The sequence below is a fragment of the Crassostrea angulata genome, chromosome 3, assembly GCF_025612915.1.
Source record: "Crassostrea angulata isolate pt1a10 chromosome 3, ASM2561291v2, whole genome shotgun sequence".
Classification (NCBI taxonomy): domain Eukaryota; kingdom Metazoa; phylum Mollusca; class Bivalvia; order Ostreida; family Ostreidae; genus Magallana; species Magallana angulata.
The window spans coordinates 43,604,857-43,627,093 of NC_069113.1; the positions used below are offsets into that span (position 1 = coordinate 43,604,857).

At 33.2% G+C, this 22,237-nt stretch overlaps 2 protein-coding genes across 3 annotated transcripts; both read left to right on the forward strand.

Annotated features, from left to right (window-relative positions):
• Nucleotides 1-3,425: 3,425 nt before the first annotated feature.
• On the forward strand, nucleotides 3,426-15,316 carry LOC128178181 (uncharacterized). Of its 2 annotated transcripts, none has more exons than XM_052845225.1 (10): nucleotides 3,426-3,679; nucleotides 11,723-11,880; nucleotides 12,453-12,570; nucleotides 12,681-12,781; nucleotides 12,923-13,064; nucleotides 13,244-13,338; nucleotides 13,446-13,551; nucleotides 13,882-13,966; nucleotides 14,078-14,288; nucleotides 14,875-15,316. In XM_052845225.1, the coding sequence occupies exons 2-10, from the start codon at nucleotides 11,731-11,733 to the stop codon at nucleotides 15,010-15,012; spliced, it is 1,146 nt and encodes a 381-aa protein (XP_052701185.1). In that variant the 5' UTR covers nucleotides 3,426-3,679; nucleotides 11,723-11,730; the 3' UTR covers nucleotides 15,013-15,316. The 2 variants fall into 2 exon arrangements, with proteins under 2 accessions (XP_052701185.1, XP_052701186.1); XM_052845226.1 differs by lacking the exon at nucleotides 3,426-3,679 and adding an exon at nucleotides 6,646-6,771.
• A 2,387-nt stretch (nucleotides 15,317-17,703) lies between these two features.
• LOC128177007 (uncharacterized) lies at nucleotides 17,704-21,250 on the forward strand. Its single transcript, XM_052843516.1, has 9 exons — nucleotides 17,704-17,914; nucleotides 18,036-18,153; nucleotides 18,258-18,358; nucleotides 18,936-19,077; nucleotides 19,369-19,463; nucleotides 19,892-19,997; nucleotides 20,259-20,343; nucleotides 20,490-20,697; nucleotides 20,916-21,250. Exons 1-9 carry the CDS (start codon nucleotides 17,768-17,770, stop codon nucleotides 21,054-21,056), a joined length of 1,143 nt encoding a protein of 380 aa, XP_052699476.1. The 5' UTR covers nucleotides 17,704-17,767; the 3' UTR covers nucleotides 21,057-21,250.
• Nucleotides 21,251-22,237: the final 987 nt, after the last annotated feature.

Genomic DNA, 22,237 nt, shown 5'->3' on the forward strand with positions numbered 1-22,237 from the left:
GAAAGAATGTTGGAGAAATAATGAAGAATCAATTATGAAGGGTCAGAACAAAAATGACAAAACTTGTCAAGTTGTGACCTGGAACCACTCAGGAGGAACCATTGTTTCTGCATCATTGACCATCGTCATTTCTGAAATATCATACCATTCAAATTCTGTAACTTTAATTGAACTGAAGAGATGAGAATCTATTTTTGTTTAACTTTATTTCTATATCCTATTACTCTGTGTAACTTTATTCCCTTTGTCAGGTTTTAGATCTCAGGATATTCAATTCAATTTTGATTATACATATACATATATATAATCCATGTACTTTGCAAATGCAATGGTAGTTAATTCTTGCATGCTAATTTATTCCTCACTTTTATTTTTTTGCCTTGTAATTTTTGGGTATAAACAAGAATCTCCTTTCTTTTTAGACTTTTCAGCATTTTTATCATCATGGAAAAATCTTAACTTAATGATAGTTACATGTATCACTAAATGATTAGCTTGTAATGAAATAAATGACTTTACATGATAAATTTCTATGTATAACCATTTAGTGTCTGTGTTAGATAGACACACATAATCACATTCAAATAATACTTTTGCATCAAATCTTAGTAACCAAAATTTTAATGATGGCCTATATCACATAATTTTACTTTGCTTATATAGATATAAAGTTTGTAATTCAGGGATATACTAAACACATGAGCGCATGCTCATTTTCGCTCACAAGGAATCCGAGGGGAACTTGTGCTATACCCCTGGCATCAGCATTTGGACCTGGTTAAAGGTTTTGGTGCTGGTAATATATCTAAGTTATTACTTGTCTTATCTTTACCAAACTTGCATGGATGATGCATCTGGACCTACTTATGCACTTATGCACTTGAAAGACTTGGATGCTGAATTTGGGCCATGAATTTCAGATTCTAGAGGAGGGTAATGTTTTTGGAGCTGTTTAAAGATTTTGGAGCAGATGCTCTTTGATAGCCATTTCTAAGTTGTTACTGGTCCTAACTTCATCAAACTTACATGGATGGTTCATCTTGCGTGGATGCTGAATATGAACCGTAGGTTTCAGATGCTGGAGGAGGTTTAGTTTTTTGGAACAGGTCACATTGTTTATAAAGATAATAGTACTATTTCAAACTTGCATTGATCAAATCCAATAAAGCCCAAAGGGCTTTATGAAAAATTTGATCACGCCCCGACCAAAATTATCACCTCAAAATATTCAAAGAATGACCAAACTCCGCTGGCGCCTCAATTTGACTTATTTGAAGTTATATAGTACAAAATCGATACCTAGTGTTATCACGGGCAAAGACACTGGAAAATATAACTATAATACAATAATGTTTAACATGATACATTATCGTATCACATTATATTATACAATATCATATCTTGATACAATGTCATATGCGACACAATATCATTGTATCATGATATATATTACAGTATTAGGCCAAAAAAAATTAATCATTGGTTTCTCGGGCCAAAATTTTGAAATTTTGATGAGGCAGGCAGGTTTTTTTTTTTTTTATGACAAAATTTACAATGACGTTAACCCATATTTTATTATTTATTTGTGTACTCATCAGCATATATTCATCAAGCTGATACATTGGCAAAGTTTAAATATTTGTTTTAATTTGTTCTTTTTAGTTCAAACTGTTTCTGTTTCCTTTTCAAAGGTTGAGTTTTTGCAATTGAACAAACATAACAAATGGTTTGTGCCCCTGCCCGTCTTTCCCCTCCACAGTAACAGCACAAGTCTGAACTGGAATAGGGGACTTTTTATGGCATTTCACTAGTTGAATTTGCCATATAAAAATTTATCAAATAAAGCATTCATTTGGGGTGTTTTCTTATCAATCTCCAGTGCATTGAGGACAGAAATCAAGAAAAAGTAAATTACCGGTAGTCATCATAAATTTCTCAAACAATACAATTGTCCTTTATTCCTGCTACTAGGCAAGTCACAGAGGCTTCAATTTCTTAAGATAACGGAGAAATTTCAGTGGTAGTGTTAACAGGGACCAACCTACAGCAAACTTAGTTTAGGAAGACTCCATTTCTGAAATTCTCCCTCACAGAAAAATAGGGAGAAATTTGAGAAATCAGGTAGACTTCCAATCTTTGACAATGGCATAATGCTAATGATAATACATGTATAGAATATACAGATTCAACCTTAATTTGAATTGGATTAAAAGCAAGCCAATTAAAAATAAAAAAAACTCCTAAAAAATTTAAAATCTTATCCACTTTTTAAAATTTAATTTATTAGGTACAGTATTCATACATTTTGTAGATGAAATGTTTCGTAATTGTGTTGGCTAAATGACAAATGAAATCAGTCTATGTGTTTCAGTGTATTTTGGAGGTATTAGTCCAACCCTTTGACCCAATTACAACCGTCATATAGTTGGATCAGTTTTATTTTAAAGATAACTGAAGACAAACGGTTTTATGATTATTTTAGCACGAACTTGGCAGAGTTATTAACTAATTACAAGTTACCAACTAATTGTTATATCAGCAACTAAAGTTGTAAACATCGGTTGTAATTTTCAGTGCACAGTATTAGAATGCATCAACCGTATTTTAACAATAACCTCTAAAAATCGGACAGTCGCTAGTTATTAATCACAACAGGATTTAACTTAGGCTATGAAAATGTCTTTTGAATTAGATGATTATCATTTTATTGCTTTTGGGGTTAACTTTCACAATCATAAACTCAGAATACAGGGCAACTTCAACCTCTCTTTCCGAGGAAATTCTGGCGAAGTTACCGACCACAAAGCGAGTACTTATATTTACATAAACTTGCATTTAGCCCAAGTAGCCCCCTAGGTTGGTCACTGGGTAGATGTGTCAGATGAAATAACGTTTTTTACTGACATAGACAAGCCTTTATTCTGAGCGTTTTGTTTACATTGATTTTATAATAGAGAAAACCGATATTGATAAGATATGAAAAATCCGGAAAAATAACGATAAAAAAATTTAATGCGGCGGTGCCTGAGAAACAAATCATTATTTTTTTTTGGCCTTATAGTGCAAGTATCATATGATATATCATATGACACAATATTTTATAGGATGCAATATTGTATTTTATAGTAGAGTTCTGATAAACACTGAATCAATATCGTATGATTTACATATATCATGAATATCATACAATTTTGTATCATATGATTTAAGATATTGTGTCAAACTACACAACAGTGTCAAATATATGTAAGATCGTTAACAGTGATTTTCATATAATATGATAAAGGTGGACTCACGAAGGTGATGCCTCGTCTCGGTGAGCTTTTTAATCTATGATTACCTATGTTTAACCTAAGTTGTACGATTCAGGGTACATGTACAAAACACGCCTTATTGTTAACCAGTATCCTAAAAAGGATCCCTGCCAGAGTGACGTTGGCATATATATATGCATAGTAAATTCTATCATCAATGTTACGGACTTAATAATTGCGATTCCTTGATTTTCAGCAAATGGCAAGATTTTGTTCTTTAAAGCACTTACACTCTTCCGTAGAATGTCGCCCGAGACAGCAAATATATCACGAACACCAAATGCAAGCTTAAATTGTTCTGAACAATCATTTTGTTTGGCTTTTCCGGTGGTGTTTTGCAGGACGTATAGTTTCAAATATATATAGTAAGTTATTTTTTTATTCTGTAACACGTAAAACTGCTTCTATTGTGGACCAGTCTGGTAACTTTCCATAATTCCGTTTGTGAACGAAATTGCGGGAAGCATACCAGACTGCAGCCCACACACACACAAAATGGTGTAAGTTTGTTTCATGCTTGGTTCATGTTTTGAAATAGGTAATACTGCTCCTCAGTAAAGTCTCGGTATATTCCTAATGAACGTAAGCCAGACTGTTTCTAAATTATTATTTTGATGGGGCGCCGTTATAATGTTTTTAAAGTATTTTCTAACACGCTCCTATTGGAAAATGCAGGCACGTAGCAACAGGGGGGGGGGGGGGGTTCTCGCAGCAACTAATTTTTTGAAATTTACATATAAAAAAATTAATTATCATGGAGTCCCCTCGCCCCCTCCCCCCCTCCCCCCCCCCCCCCCCCAACTTTTTTGGGAGTATGTAAAAAATTGGTATGAAAATAAGGACATTAGAAATTAGGAGTGAAATTGAAGTTCAATATAATATGAATATCAATGAGAAAACCGTTAAAAATTCTTCCCAATAATTTGTGATATTACCATGCAATCCTCCCGATATCCATAGATCGAATGTTAAATCTGTGACATCCGGATCTAGTGAAGAGTGCAACGTTTAGTACTAAAAAATATCTACGAAGCCATAATTTGTGATATTTCTATGCAAGCATTCTAAATTATACATGTACCGATTTTTAGAAGTGTTATATCTTTTAAACGTTTCTCCTTTTATATACGAGGTAGACGTACAATGAAGAAAGGGATGAAACATTACTTGAGATTTGTAACTCAGATGATGATGTAGCCCATGACCTTCTTGTTTAAATTCTATCATTAAATTAATTTTTACAAATTAGATACTTTAATTTATTTAAAGTACATTACAAACAATATTTTATTTCAAGTGTATCACTGCAATTCATGGTCAATTTTCTAATGAAAATTTGAGTTTACTCAAGCCATAAGAATTTGCAGGGAATTTTTTTGTACAGGATCTATTACATGACATTGTTCAGATATTTTGTATATGAATCCACAAAGCTGATTTTATTATGTCTATTAATAGTTGCTCAAGTGAGTGATGTGGACCATGGGCCTCTTGTTTAAAATCCCAAAGAACTGAACCAAAAATGTTGTATATAGTAAGAAAGGGGTTGTCCTAGCTATCTCTCATTTTTAAAAATAATTCTGCTATTCTTTATTTTTTTCCCAATGATTTAAAAAAATTAAATACTAGTATTTTAATGTCAGACACAAGGGAAAATTAATGCAAAATATATGTTTTAAAAAAAAATTTATTTTTTACTTATTCATTCACATGATGTTTTATGATAAAATTATACATGACAGGTAATACCATATAAGTCTAAAGCAGACTGTACGTAGGTGACCCTCAGGTATGAAAATCACAATTTTGGCTAGATGATAATAAGAAATAAGTGGGATTAAACCGAAGTCAATTTAAGAGTGGATCGAAATAGCCAATACATTATTACATACGGTACGATGATTTGACCTGTAAACAAGCACATGGCCTCTGGTCGTTGATGACACCTATGGAACGCCTCGACTGCCTCGTGTAGGTAATCTTCATAATATGATGATACTTTAACATTACATGATGATACTTTAACATTACGTGCTGATACTTCAACATTACATGATGGTACTTTAACATTACATGCTGATACTTCAACATTACATGCTGATACTTTAACATTACATGCTGATACTTCATTATATGATGGTACTTCATTATGCGGTAGTTCTAAAAATAGGGTTAGGGAAGCGTCGCCTAGGGAACGATACGCTTAAACTCAGAACACGTGGATGCCTGTAAAGTTTTTAACACTGGGCTGTTTCTCTGTTTCAGAGGTTGATCAGATTGGACTAAGGTCCACTAAAACTTGCTTAGATCGAGATACTCAACAAATGCTACTATTTGATTAAGTGTTGTCTTTTAAATGGGTCATTTTTAATTTTAAAGAATGGCTGCATTGTGAGTTCATTGGGGCTCAGCGCATAAAAATCAGGGGGTACCAAAAGTCCTTCGGGGAATTTTGGTTTAAAAATGTGCATTCAGAACCTGATTTTAGCAGTAACTGTACTGTTGAACAAATCAGTGCTTTCATTGCCCACTCTTTCACGTGGATCTCCAGGAAGAACCCATTAATCCCCATAAGTCCAATCTACATGTAACATGAATGACAGAAGTATTTGTTTAGGTGCTTTTTAAAAAAAATTAGCTGTTCGCTCTGACTAAGCGCCAAAAGATTGGGTTCTGAATGCACATTTTTAGACCAAAATTCCCCGAAGGACTTTTGGTACCCCCTGATTTTTATGCGCTGAGCCCCAATGAACTCACAAAGACCTTAGTCCAATCTGATCAACCTCTGAAACAGAGAAACAGCCCAGTGTTAAAAACTTTACAGGCATCCACGTGTTCTGAGTTTAAGCGTATCGTTCCCTAGGCGACGCTTCCCTAACCCTATTTTTAGAACTACCGCATAATGAAGTACCATCATATAATGAAGTATCAGCATGTAATGTTAAAGTATCAGCATGTAATGTTGAAGTATCAGCATGTAATGTTAAAGTACCATCATGTAATGTTAAAGTATCGGCATGTAATGTTGAAGTATCAGCACGTAATGTTAAAGTACCATCATGTAATGTTAAAGTATCGGCATGTAATGTTGAAGTATCAGCATGTAATGTTAAAGTACCATCATGTAATGTTAAAGTATCAGCATGTTATGTTGAAGTATCAGCACGTAATTTTAAAGTACCATCATGTAATGTTAAAGTATCAGCATGTTATGTTGAAGTATCAGCACGTAATTTTAAAGTACCATCATGTAATGTTAAAGTATCAGCATGTAATGTTGAAGTATCATCATATTATGAAGATTATCTACATAAGGCAGTTGAGGCGTTCCATAGACACCGCCATTCGGATCACGGCGTGACCTCGATGGCTCGAAGTAGACAAGGGGTGGACTTTGTTGTGTTTAAAAGCACCGACAGTCGTTATCTGTTCTTAAAAAGCTGAGGATCGAACGAAGGTAAAGCTACTGTCGTTGACAAATTTTAATATATACATGTATATATAGATGATAACCATATGTTGGCTCCGCTAGCTGTGTTGGTATTTTCAGTATGCATAATTACACGCTTAAGCCGTGTACTTTTAACTTCAGTTTTGAAAACCAAATATGATTTTTGAGTCGTTAAGCACTGTTATGATAACAGACAATGCTTTGTATATACCATCGACAAGCTACTCTATTGTCATATATCTGTAACCCATCTTATTATATTGCTAATCGATTACGCACTGTCCGGTGTCGTATAATTTAAGATCCGCCCCGTAAAATTTCCGGCCGGAACATTTAAGGTCCGGCTTTTCCCTTTTAGAAAAGGTCCTACCCGTAGTCACTTATTAATTTTAGAGTCATTTTTCATTTTTGCTGTAAAAGATGTAAAAAGTTGTTTACATAAACCAGTTTGCGTATGGTACATGTATGACTGTATCATTAAATTACTTTGTGGATTATTGAAATGCCAATATTTACACCAAAGCTTGTATACAGAGTGAAGATTTTAAATTGTTAAAACTGTGACCCCCGGACTAATACTTGGGGCCTCAAGAGGAGTTCAAACTCTTGACATAAAAATATATAGGGAAAATGTTTAAAAATCTCCACTCCATTGAAGAACTGTAATGCTACAATTTGTGAGATTACTATTCAAGCATCCTTATATAATGTAGATTATAAATTGTTAAAACTGTGTCATTCGGATTAATACTAGGGCCGCAAGAGGGGCTCAAAGTTTGACATAGAAATACATACGGAAAATGTTTAAAAATCTTCTTCTCAAGAACTACTTTGCTATAATTTTTTAGATTACTATACAAGCATCCTTATATAATGTAGATTTTAAATTGTTAAAATCGTGGCCCCCGCGCTCATTCTGGGGCCCCCAAGAGAAGTTCAAACTTTTGACATAAAAATATATAGAGAAAATGTTTAAACATTTTCTTCTCAAGAAGTACAATGCTACAATTTGTGAGATTACAATGCAAGCATCATCAAATAATGTAAATTCTAAATTTTGAGATCTTGAACCCCAGACTAATGCTAGGGCCCCAAGAGGTCTCACTATTTATCATAGAAATATATAGGAATAATGTTTAAAAATTTTCTTCTCAAGAACTAAATTGCTACAATTTGTGAGGTTACTATGGACGCATCCTTATATAATGTAGATTTTAAATTGTCAAAATCATGACCCCCACACTGATACTGGAACCCCCAAGAGGGCTCAAAGTTTATCATAGAAATATATTTGGATAATGTTTAAAAATTTTCTTCTCAAGAAGTACAATGCTACAATTTGTGACATTTCTATGCAAGCATTCTCAAATAATGTAAATTCTAAATTCAAGGCCCCAAGAGAGGTTCAGTGTTTTACTTTGAAATATTGGGAAAATATTTAAAAACTAAAATGATACAAATTAACAAATATTTGGGTTAGCAATGTGGCCCAAGGGCGTCTTGTTTAATTTTTAGCTCACCTGAACCGAAGGTTCAAGCGTATCTGTTGTGCGTTATCCTTCTGTCCGTTTAAAGTTTGTGCCAAGATATTTATGCTGCACGTTTGGTCGATTTTTAATAAATATACACATACCTGTGAAAGAAGCATTGAAAAAGATATAAGGAAAAATTTCCAAGATAATTTCATTGACACATTATCATTTTTCACTCGGTAAAATTCACAGGAACGAAAACCGATTTCTAACGGAGATTTATAATGGGAAAGGTTTACATCTTTTCACCATTCGGAACTCCCTCGAAATACCTCGCACAACTTTTCAATGTTATCACCCGGGTCTGCTGCAATACAAACTCCCCGTAGACACCACAAAAAAAAGCTAGAGAGAGCGTTTCAAGAGAGAAGTCTTGGAAATTTTTCATACTTTTGAATGAACGTCGTTTTAACCCTGGGGTGTTTATAAACATCGAGCAATTAAGAAAAATTTGAATCGAGGTTATCTTGGGACAGAGTATATCTGTAAACTTTTTACAATTAAAAATCAAGACATCTTCTCTAACAACCAAATGTAGTACATATCGTTCTAATGAGAGGGGATTCGACATTGTTAAAATAAAGGATCTAACCCTTTTTTAAGGGTAAATAATCGTAAAAATTTGAAAATAAGTTGTGTGTCTTAAAAAATCTTCTCAAGAATCACTGCACCAGAAATGCCAATATTTACTTCAAAGCTTTTATATATATATATATATATATATATATATATATATATATATATATATATATATATATATATATATATATATATATATATATATATATATATATATATATATATAAAAGCACTGAAAATAACCAACGACACGAACAATAAAGTAAAATATTGTCAAATTTTCGGGACAACCCGTCCCTTCTTCAGGACAACAAAATAAAAACTACATAAGAAAGAAGAAAAACATCTACAAAACTAGCACTAAACGAAACTAAAAGATATATAAAAACTAGATAATGTTTAAACACCGGATCAAAACGTGGCAGCTACATCTTTATATCTAAGAATTCGAGCCCGAGAAAGAAAAATCCCGTCCGACGCAGCGGACGGTCTGTGAAGGTGACGTATGTGACGTTATCTTTCAGCACTTCTTCACAGACCGTCCGCTGCGTCGGACGGGATTTTTCTTTCTCGGGCTCGAATTCTTAAATATAAAGATGTAGCTGACACGTTTTGATCCGGTGTTTAAACATTATCTAGTTTTTATATATTATTTAGTTTAGTTTAGTGCTAGTTTTGTAGATGTTTTTCTTCTTTCTTATGTAGTTTTTAGCCGGGCTCTGCTGAAAGCAGAGTCCTGGCTATAGGCAGGCAAATCGCCAATGTTACTATAAATAGCACAGGTAAACGAAAAACCAAACAGCGTCAAGGTAAAGCTTCCGCTATACCAAATAGTTACACAAAGAGCCACGTTTTGTCAAAAGTGTTGGCATTTTGTTTCTTTTTTTTAAATTTCGAATGAATTGTCTATTTTTTTTAGTTTTCTTATTAATAACGTGTTTTTAAAACATTACTATGCATTTTGGACACATACAATGCGCATGAATTTCCATGAACTACTTTGCTGCGCGATGAAGAAATGGGGATTAAATATATAATGCTTGTTTCAAAATTCAGGCAGCAACTGTTGAACTTTTTAACTTCTGCTAGACAGACATATTTTTGTTTATAGCCGCTTACAAAATTTGGTCGCTCTTTAATGCTTTGCCGACATTAAAAGCATGAGAGAGAGAGAGAGAGAGAGAGAGAGAGAGATTGAGATTTTCAGTCTTTACTACACAATATGCATAAAGACACACCAAAAGAGCCCGGCTTTCAGTACTTCAGTACTTTGATTTTTATTTTGTTGTCCTGAAGAAGGGACGGGTTGTCCCGAAAATTTGACAATATTTTACTTTATTGTTCGTGTCGTTGGTTATTTTTAGTGCTTTTTTATATCTCATCTTATAACCTTGTATCTTTTGATCCGACACTTTAGATAACGAGTGTTGTTGGTTTGCTAGTGCTTCTTATATATATATATATATATATATATATATATATATATATATATATATATATATATATATATATATATATATATATATACACACACACACATGTATATACACATGTATACACACACACACACACACGCGCGCGATTCTTGATTGTAAAAAAATGACTTCCGAACCAATACTAACACCCATAGAGGGGTTAAAAGTTCAACGTACTTAAATATATTTATATACCATATAAAGTTGTAAGAACTACAATGATACGAAAGTGTTGATTGTAAATTGTTAAAACTGTGACCCAAAAACAATACTGGGCCCAAAAGAGGTTAAAAGTTCAACATAGAAATATTATAGTAGGTAAAATGTTTTAAAATCTTCTTGTAATATTACTATGCAAGCATCTTCCGATAGTAAGATTCTAAATTGCTCATCTGTTATCCTAAGGCCATTATGGAGCCATTAGAGAGGTTCAAAATTAACGTAGATATATGAAGGGAAAATGTTTTGGAATCTTCTCAAGAACTCCAATGCTATAATTTGTACTGGTAGTAATCAATGCTGCTTTATAAGGAATAAGGAATCATTTTTTGAGTATTATGAGGTAATAATTTCGGCCGGGGCGTGATCAAATCCAATAAAGCCCGAAGGGCTTTATGATAGATTTGATCACGCCCCCACCGAAATTATCACCTCATAATATTCAAAGAATGATTCATTATTACTTATATTTATATAGTTTTAAGCCATCGTACGATTAAATATTTAAAAATAAATAAGCAAACCCCGCCAGCGCCTCAATTTGGCGTCATTTGTATTATGGGTTATATAGTACAAAATCGATGCGTAGTGTTATCACAGGCAAAGACACTGGAAAATGTAAATATATACAAATATTCTCACATTTAGATGGAGATCATCGGTATTATTTACAGCCAAAATATCTAAAATCAAATCTTTTCGTTTACGTTAAATATATACACCTGCAAAAATAACTAAACCTTCCGTTTCAACTTGAGTATATTTATCATTATACTTTTTAAAAATTGTTTAACCCTATCTTCAATGTTTTTAATTATAGTCTTAGATTTATATGTATTCAAGTATAGCAACACAGTTAATATATAAAATTCCTCAATATTCATGTTTGATATATAGAATTTGAGAAACTATAAAGCGTTGACTTACTCTTTAATATACATTCTACAAACCAGTATCACCTTTTTGATATCATTTGGCCAACAAATCAAGACAAAATTGCTCTTGACACCCTTCACTCTGCGATAACTTATTTAATGTGATAAGGTAAGGGACAAACAGATCCAAAGGAACCCATTATATGTGACCTATTATTGGATTCATTGTTTAGGATGACTCGTCAGTGAACTTTGAAATTCCTTTTTTTTTTTAAAGAAAACAAGATGACGACCGCTGAATCATCCACGGATGTACTTCCAGGATTGACCAATGAACGACACCCAGATATCTTCAACCTGAAAGCGAGGCCAAAAGTTACAGAAAAGAAACCTGGTCAGCTGCCGGAACACATGATAAAACAGTTTTTCGAAGATGTAAATATAATTTTTCGTTTTGAAATTTTTTTTTTAAAAATGCGCTTATTCTTAACACCAATAAGATTCTGCGAAAAGCACGTGTACATTATTTGAAGCAATATTCTGATATACATGTATTACATGATGCATGATGTCTTTCTTTTAATTTGAAGATCTTACAATCTTACTTTTAAGAGATTATATACTCGCAAACCAAATTATATAAAAGATTTCAAAATGTTTTGAAGATGAATGTAAAATGTCAAAGTTTTGGATCGGGAAACATTGTTTAAGTGTTTAAATATCACCGAAAATTAAAGGGGCCTCGGCTTTGTGAGGTAAAGCTTAAGATTCTGGTAAATTTCAACATTTGTAATGTCTGTAGTGCTTAAAGATCTACATGGCCATCTTCAGAAAGAAGCATTCTTCGGATATGTATACACATGTACATTTACTAAGCATTTAAAATAAATAGCACATCAATGAACACATTACAATATATATAACATGTATACATATTATATAACTACAGACCAATTTTAAGTGATATGGAAAAAATCTAATTTTTTCACCCATTTTTTTCATTTAAGGGATACGTGATTGTCAAAGATTTCTTTACCAAAGAAGAATTGGAACCATGTAAAAAAGCAATCGAAAGATTCGTCGACCAGCTTGCTCATAAACTTTACAACGCTGGAAAAATAGATGGTAAGATCTGAATGCTTTAAAGAAAACAACAAATGACTTTCGAATTATGTTTACTACTGTAGTTCTTGATTGAGTATAAATATGAAACTTGTAATGGTTTTATTGGACAGAACTGTATAGTGGTTACGGCTTTTTCGAACGACTGACGAAGATTGAGAACGATTTTCCTGGAGCGAACATAGTCTTACATAAATATGGTGTTTTGCCCCAGGTATATTTTATGTGATTTCTGGGTAATGTTGAATTTTATTAAAAGTAATTTTTATTTTAAAGTTGGTTTTGAGTATATACTGCATTAAATAACCAAAATAGCCTTTTACTCAAAAAGATAAACATTTAATTTTTTCCAAAGGCTTTTAAAGATCTTTGGACAAATGAACGTTTATTAAACGTAGTTGAGCAACTGATTGGTCCAGATATCGCGGGGCATCCTGTCTGGAATCTACGTACAAAGACCCCTCAAAATGAGGCTACAACTGTCCCTTGGCACCAAGGTAAAATGAAAAAGGTGATATATACCTTGCGAGTATCGTTGGTATATTGGTACTATGTATGTTAAAAAAAAAATACAACCTTTGATAAAACTAGATAGGTCTTTATAGCTAATAAAAGATATAATCCAAAATTTATGTACATGTAAACATAACCTTTTGTTTATGTAATATCCTTGCAGACACTGCCTATTTAGACAGAAACTCGTACACTGTCCTCCAGCCTACGGCTTGGATTCCTCTTCTAGACGTCAATGCTGATAATGGATGTATGCAGGTACAAACATGTGAATACTAAAACCCTATTTTGATTAAAACAAGCTACAAGTTCTAATGTTGTTTGGCAATTTTGGTATTGGTTGATTATATGATAATACATTGTAGGTCGCCCACAGAGGTCATAAGACAGGCAAGGTGGCGCGCCATCAGTGTTGTTATGGCAAAACGTGGTACGTGATGTTGGAGGAGGAAGAAATGGCAAAAACACTAGGTAACGATCGACTGGTCAGTCTCTCTAAGTGAAAGACATACTTATAGGTGTACATGATAGTTCAAAATAGCAACATTTTTCCTACGTGTTTCAAATCTACTAATATTTTCTGCATGATGCAATTTTGCGCAGTATCAACTTAAACGCAAAATATTCAATTGCAAAGATGTTTTGTTTATTATATTGTACCCTGAAAGTCATCGATTCAGATATTGCAAAACATATAATCGCAGAAAAGAAATATACATATTTTTCAATTGAAGTGCAAAAATTCACCCACTCGAAATAAACCCAGTTATATCATGCATAATGAACAAATCTTTTCCCAAGAGGTTGACTTGGACAAGGACATCGTAACGTGTCCCGTTCCATATGGAGGCATGCTACTACTGAATAATATGATTCCCCATCGAAGGTAAGCGCAAAGATTACGAGTATTACACCTTATATTAATAATTATTCTCTTTATTAAATGAACATATACATCAAAAGCAAAACTGATTCATTTAAAACACCGAAATTGTAGTTTGCCAAACATGTCCAAACAGATCCGCTGGAGTCTGGACCTTCGATGGCAGACACCGGATCACTCCGCTGGCTTTTACGGAATGAAGGATCACCTGCTTTTCCGGACCTCCAAAGATCCCGATCACACGATTGACTGGTCTGGGTTTGACGGGGATGACCGCTGGTCTAAACAGAAAGACTCGGTCAAGGATCTACAGGATGTACTGCCGGTAAAATACTGAGCAGATTCGGCCTCACAGCCATTAAGCATCTTAGATAAAGTTAAAATCTTTATAGTTTTAAAGGAGGTTGAATAGTCAACAAAAATACCATTCAGATCTATCTTAAAATTTTGGGTATCATTTTTTTTAGTCATAAACTACATGTATTTTATAGTACAGGAAAATTCCCAATGTATTTAATTTAAATATTTTAGTATTTTCCTACATCTTCACACAGAACTTTTGTCAGTGTGTTCAATTTAGTCTAAAAATGTCCAGACCATCCAAGCCCAGTCCACAATAAACCTCTAGTTAAATTACCATGATATTTTGTCGGAAAAAAGAAGTATTTACTTTTGCAAGTAACACGAAATTTTACAGAGAATTTAAATCTTGACTTAGGATTGAAGATTAAGGAGATTATCGTGCTGAAGTGCTGTCCCTAGTTCATTAAATCAAACATACAAACTTTTTTCTGTAAAGTGAATTATCGATAGTAATTAAGAGGGGGTTTCTTCAAATAATCAGACATAATTCATGCTTTAACTACTGTATATGTACGTTTTAATTTACCGATTTTCTCACACACTTATAGAATGCAGAAGACGCCGATTTTGACACCACTATTCAGGGTCCCTGGATGAAGAAATGGGACCTCGTTCATCACAACCAACACACGGCAAAACTTACAGACGGCAAACAGTTGTCCTGGCATGCGCCAACGAAGGCTTAGGAGCAAGTGGCCATAGACAGCACAGGCACTTGTTTCAGCGATATAGAGTACCTAGAGCTTTACCTCAAACTCAGGATTAGGCGTCTGTAAAAGACAGACATTTTGCTTGTCATATTAAGACAAACATAGGCTATGCGAAATCTGTGTTGTGAGAGAAAACCTATTATTATCATTGTATTATATTAAGATTAACTGACAAATGTATCTATAGGTAAATTTTGATTTTAACAGCTCTTGAAAATAAAGCCAACGTTAATCTTACTGTGAAATGAGAATAAACGTTGATTGCTCTGTATGTGTAATATCTAAAAAAAAATTTCATCTGAAAACATGTTTTCGATGTCAAATAAGTGATGACAGAATTTGTTTTCACAAAATAAATCAATTAGGTCAAGTTATACATGTGGCTTACTATGATAATATTCTTACTTAAATTTAAGGTAGTACAAAACAGATAAGCTTAATCTTTCGGAAAATTTGATATTTTGGGTTTTTTTGGAATGAAGTCTATTATTGTTTTATTTTTTTTTAATCTGACCGTACATTTTTTTCCACACATCGTCTAAAAAAAAATGGTGAAAAATAATAACATTTCTAGATGACGGTATCATGTTTGATCTTTTGACCTGTTAATATGACCTTGAAGTTTGAACACTGGTGTTAATTGTGTTTAAATTTCAGGTCTTTATAGTGAAAGAAACACAAGTTACTTATTTACTTAATGACAGAAGGCTACATGTAAATTGCAAAAAAGCAAACTTTTGGAATAGCTTCAAAATCATCAAAATATGCTGGGCCCCAATTTTTTTTTTCCTTGCGTATTTAATAGGTATGATTATATTTTATTTCATTAGATAATGGATTGAAATTAATTTGTACATAATATTTAGCAATTTTTGTATTTGAGGAGATGTTTCATATACAGTGTAATTGATTTTTACAACAGAATCTAAATTTATACGTGTATTTACATCATGTGAAAAAAAATAAATAGATAATCTAAAAAAGCTCTAGCGGGTTCTCACTTTGAAAAGCAGTTGCACGTTGAAAACCGTAGTTTTCTCCATTGCAAAACCCAAATATTTACAATGTGTAAATTATCTTATTCTGAAAAATACTGTTAATTAAGGTGGCTCTATACACCACTTTTTGATGACGCAGTACGCAAAAAAGTAAATCTGGAAGCATGCAATTCCGGTACTGGCTGATTTAAACTGAGGCGAATTGTATGGGGACCGCTCTTTTGAAAAATTTGTGAAATGATTAGATTTAATTTGATAATTAGAAAATTCATTACTTACCAGTAGTGTGGTATGTGACACCTTCACGTTGTGTGGTATTATTTATCGAAATAAATAATAAAATCAAGTATACTTTTTTAAATAGTTTCATCATTGTTATGTACACGTAGCTCAGTGGGTTAGTGGGTACACTACAAACTTGTAGGTCATGAGTTCGATTCCCGTTGAAAACAGTAAATTTTTTAACTTTCCAAAATTTTCTAAAAGGTATTTTTTGGTTGAATACTGTGAAAGAAAATTCTAAACCGGTGAATATATTTCCATTATTATATACCTTGATGCACATTAATATCGACATCTGAAGGGGATGGGAGGGTTGGTTTGAATTTCTCTCTGGTTGGGATACATAAATCCTATTAGCCTAGTCAATTTTCCCCTTTATTTGTTTGACTTAGTTTTGCATTGAAGCAAATATATTCACTTATAAAGGCATATAATGAAGTTAGATGTATTTATCTTTCCAACATTATAATTAGGATATTTTCTTCAACTCAGAAATGAAAAAGTCCCCAAGGTGTTTGGACCTTGGGACTTAGGAACGATAACCCTTAACCCAGGAACTTTCATACCAAATAAAATTTAAAATTTTGTTTGTGTTTATTTGCAATGAGTTTCATCTTTTCTGTCAAATTTATTAAAATTCATTTTCTTATAACATCACGCAACTGTTTCAGATGATTTGTTTACAGAGTAAGAAAATATGAAAAATTATGTTTTGGGGAAATACTAAAAAAAAGTTGCAAAAATAACATTTTTGAATGATTAGAATGGTTAAATTTTTTTATGTGTCCGAAGGAAATATCCATCGTATGATGAAAAAAATTCTCTCAATTCGTCAATAGCTATCTTTTTAAAAAATATTTTACAAAAACACGAAAAAACATTAAAACATTCTTTAAAAATACCTATAGTATCCCTATCATCATTTTAATATTTGATAAGTATATGTTTTGTGGTCTTCTATTGAAAATTGGAATAAACTGTGGGTGTATAGAGCCACCTTAAACAAATCATTTCACGGAGCACTGCATTTCATACATGTACACATACATGTACATGTATCTTTATACGATTGATATTTATGATGGATCTGCGCATGTGTGATAACCTACATGTACGTGAACTGATGGGACAATCTAAAAAGACCTCACGTGATGTTGGAGAAACCGTCATGTCCAACCCGTAGAATACATAACGACTGAATTATAATTTACAGAGTACTTACAATTAAAACAGCTAAAAACTATTCATTCATTCCTACCAAAATGTACACTAATTAAGGCACATACATGTATATAAATTACCCTAAAACAATGGAGACGCTATTTAGTGGATGTTTTGTCTGCATGCATGTTTTATTGACATTTCGGGCCTTGATCTTATCACTGGCCTCTACGTAGCCAGTGATAAAGTAAATGTTTCGAGTAAACAACGTTTGAGAGGCTTTTTTGACAATGGCTGCGAATAAACCCAAAGAAGTTCAACCAGGGTATACTGGAGAATGTAATCCGGAAATTTTCAACTTGTCTGCAAGACCGGAAATCAAGGAAAAGAAACCAGGACAGCTTCCGGACGAAACGATTCGGAAATTCTTTGAAGATGTAAATATTGCGAATTCATTATTTCTGTTTTGAGATTGTTTAATACTATATATATATATATATATATATATATATATATATATATATATATATATATATAATCATGCTTTACAATGATTAGGGTTACGTTATGGTGGAAAACTTTTTCACTAAAGAAGAACTAGAACCTTGCAGAGAGGCGATCGAAAAATTTGTGGATCAACTGGCGCAGAAATTACACGGGGCTGGAAAAATTAAAGGTCTATATGTACACATTAATTTCATGTAGAGTGTGAAAAAATAGGACAAATTAAAGGCAAATCTTTGTAGCTTTATGATTAATTATAGTTACCCGGTTTTCCAGATTTGTATAAAGAATATGGATTTTTTGAGCGTCTGTCAAAGATTGAGGAGGAATTTCCTGGAGCTAACATAATTCTTCACAAATATGGAGTTCTTCCACAGGTATCTACACACAACATTTACCCTAAACTTATCGATGAACGAATGTTCAAGCAGCTTAACCGACCTTCAAATAGTGTTTGGTTATCAAATATTTGATAATAAGATTGATTGTAGGGTGATATGCAGAGATGAGTTTAGTATTGTAATATCGATGGTATGAATCGTTTTATCTGCATATACTTGAACTGTCTGACACGTATACGCGGATCAAGGATTATCTTCTCGTGACATATTTTTTAAACCCAAATTCGTGCCGCGTAAAATCATGTTTGGATTCTAACAATATTTGAGGTTTTGAAAAAAAAACAATGTGTATTTATTCAACTTGTATATATACATAAATACACTTTATACAAAACATAAAATTATATAAAGATGGGTCTATCATCTAACTGTCTTCGACATCAATCCAGTATGAATTACTCTAAAACAATGTTTTCCAGTTTGTTTCTCCTATTTTGATTTTAAAAACTCACATAATTGTGAATTAAATAAGTTTAAGAAGCTTTTTATGTCAAATGAAAACTATAGTTTAGTATCGAGCCACCTGAAGAACTTTGCAAATTTTCTATCTTAGGCATTTAAAAACCTTTGGACCAATGACCGTTTGCTTAACGTTGTGGAGCAGCTGATTGGTCCAGATATCGCGGGACATCCTGTCTGGAATCTACGTACAAAGACACCTCAAAACGAGGCTACAACTGTCCCTTGGCACCAAGGTCGTCTTGTTAATTTCATTTATGATGTGAAAATCAGATGTTAGAGATTCTGAAAAATATAATGCCCAAAATAAATTGAGAACTTGTCTTTAATTACAAGTATTTATGAGTGGTAAATATTTTACAAGTTTTGTTTGATATGGACTAGTTCTACTATGTTCGTTTGAAGTTAGATATATACATGTATGTGTTGAAATACACTTACATTCATAGATAACTGTAATGGCCTCTCTGCATCCACAAGAAACATTCCTTGATTTTGTAGTTTGAAATGTATATGATTATGTTCAGACAGCGCTTACTTGGACCGTGACTCCTACACAGTACTCCAACCCACGGCCTGGATACCCCTGCTGGACACTGACCAACAAAATGGATGTATGCAGGTAAAGGTGTATAAGTGTATATAAGTAATATATATACTATAGTTAATGCTGTGGTTATTATGGACAAAAATTGTCTATGTGCAGGTATAGAGTTACAATGTATAATCGGTGTATTTGTTAATAAATACTAACGTACGCGCTGAATATGATAAAAACAAATAAATTGGCTATGTGCGGGTATAGGCGTATTATAGTATATTTGTTAAAAATAATAGCGTACGCTATGATACACATACGTTATAACAATTGTATTCGCTATGTGCATGCATTGGTTTATTGGTGTGTTTGTAATAAATTATACTGAATCGCTATGATATGACGAATATATTGTAGATAAAACTAACTTATCAATTGGCCTTGTATATGTATGAATATGTATGATAATAAGGTCACGGTGAAATATTGTTTAATTCTTATTGTACCGGTAGGTCGCACACAGAGGTCATAAAACAGGAAAAGTGGCCACTCATCAATGTTGCTATGGTAACACGTGGTATGTCATGCTGGAGGAGAAAGAGATGGCCAAATCTCTCGGTAAGCGTTATCGTTGTAGAATAAAAGGATTACGTTTCTCTGTATATTTTGTAATAAAACTACATGTCAGTTGTCGATTTTTAAAAAAAATGATTACATCATTGGCAAGAATTGTCTACAGTGAATTAGTTCAACAACACCACAGTTGCTTTGCACTAACTGGACTTGATCACGTGACTGTAATGATCACCCAAGACAAATCAAAGAATCATCCCTTTTTCCTTAAACAAATCTTCACGTTTTTTTTGTCGTAAACTCTAGGCATAGATTTGGAAAAAGACATCATTACCTGTCCAGTTCCTTATGGAGGAATGCTTCTTCTAAACAATATGATCCCCCATAGAAGGTAGGAACGTACATTTGTACATGTATACTATAGTTTGACTAATTTAGTAACTAAATGCACTATAATGGCGTTAAGAAATATTTTTAATATATATGTACTCTCTTGTGAAAAATGATCGAGATTTAATATAATGATTTATTTTGCAGTTTACCAAATTTATCGAAGCAAATCCGTTGGAGTCTGGATCTCCGATGGCAGAAGCCAGAAAAACCTGCCGGATTTTATGGAATCCGCGAGCACCTGCTGTTCCGTACGTCCAGAGACCCCGGCTACAAGATTGACTGGTCAAGCTTTGAGGGTGACAACCGATGGGACATACAGAAGGAGTACGTCAACGACCTGGATGTACTTCCGGTGGGTCAATGATTTTACTGCCTTGGTCAATTTTTTTATGTATTATTAAACTACATATAATATAAAGGTAGAGATGCTTCCTGTTTAATTACAATTTCATTTACATTCCTAGCTTTTGTAGTTTGGAGTGTATATATATGTTCTATGCAATTATGACTTACAAATTATTTTTTATAATTTTGATCAAATATGACCCTTTTGACAATTGGCTATTGCAGAATGCCGAAGATAAAGATTTTGACACGACTATTCAGGGACCATGGATGAAGAAATGGGATCTTGTGAACCACAACACTCATACTGCAAAAATGGATGAAGATGTGAAAAGTACATGGCATGGTCAACAAGTGAAGGCCTGAATCCCTGACTGTCAGCTACTCGTCTATACCCTTACGACTCCTCTACAGACAAGATGTTAACCTAACGATTTCATTTTGATTCCAATGCTACTGTTTCAGTTGATTCCAATCATATATATTATAGACAGTGTTTTCATTTAATTTAGCAGATGTATTGATTAATTGTAATTAAAACAAGAGACAATTTGCCTCATCGATCACATGAACAACGACAATCATGATAAAATCAGCTTTATGGAGTCATAAACAAAATATCTGAACAATGTAGTAAAATAGATCCTGAATAACACTGAGCCCCTTTTGTACTTGGATGATTTCTTCGTCATATTATATATTGAGCATTGCAGTTCTGAAGAAAATCAAGATCAAGAAGATAAATCAACAATTAAGAATCAACAAATGTCAAAATTCTTGAATGTTATTAATACCATATACTGTAATATTAGTTACAGTTTTTGAGATTAATTGTATTTCTTTCGTATTTAAAAATTCAACCCTCACTCCCCCTCCCTTCCAATTATGGTATCATTCTAACCCCGGGGATCATGATTTGAAGAAACTTGAAACTTTTAAAGATTTTTTAAAATATCCATATGAAAATTTGACCCCCCCCCCCCAATTGTGGCTCCACCCTACCCTCGAGGATCAAAATTTGAACAAACTTAAATCTGCACTACCTGAGGACGCTTCCACACAAGCTACATCTTGTCTGGCCAATTGATTTTTTCTCTATATAATTTATTTAAAAATTCGACCACCCTACCCAAGGGAATAATTATTGAACATACGTTAATCTACATTATCTAAGGATGCATCCATATACAAGTTCAGCTTTCCGGACAAATGGTTATTGAGGTGGAAATTTTTAAAGTTTTTTCTCTATATTATTTACGTAAAATTCGACCCTCATTGTGGCCCCACCGTAATTCCGAGGGTCATGATTTGAAAAATTTGAATCTACACTACCGGAGGAGAGGATGCTTCCACATAAGATACAGCTTTTCTGGACAATTGGTTTTTGAGTAGAAGAATTTTAGAGTTTTCTCTATATATTCTGACGTAAAAATTCAACCCCCATTTTGGCCCCGCCCCAACACCAGGGATCATGATTTGAACAAATTTGAATCTACATTACCCAAGGATTCCAAACAAGTCACAGCTCTTCTTGCCATATTGTTTTT

Excerpts from the sequence above, each read along its gene's own strand:
- LOC128178181 (XM_052845225.1), top strand. The coding sequence starts at position 11,731 with ATGACGACCGCTGAATCATCCACGGATGTACTTCCAGGATTGACCAAT. Across the intron at positions 11,881-12,452 it reads TAAAACAGTTTTTCGAAGAT|GGATACGTGATTGTCAAAGA; the intron begins GTAAATATAATT and ends TTTTCATTTAAG. Across the intron at positions 14,289-14,874 it reads ATCTACAGGATGTACTGCCG|AATGCAGAAGACGCCGATTT; the intron begins GTAAAATACTGA and ends ACACACTTATAG.
- LOC128177007 (XM_052843516.1), top strand. The coding sequence starts at position 17,768 with ATGGCTGCGAATAAACCCAAAGAAGTTCAACCAGGGTATACTGGAGAA. Across the intron at positions 18,154-18,257 it reads CGGGGCTGGAAAAATTAAAG|ATTTGTATAAAGAATATGGA; the intron begins GTCTATATGTAC and ends CCGGTTTTCCAG. Across the intron at positions 20,698-20,915 it reads ACGACCTGGATGTACTTCCG|AATGCCGAAGATAAAGATTT; the intron begins GTGGGTCAATGA and ends TGGCTATTGCAG.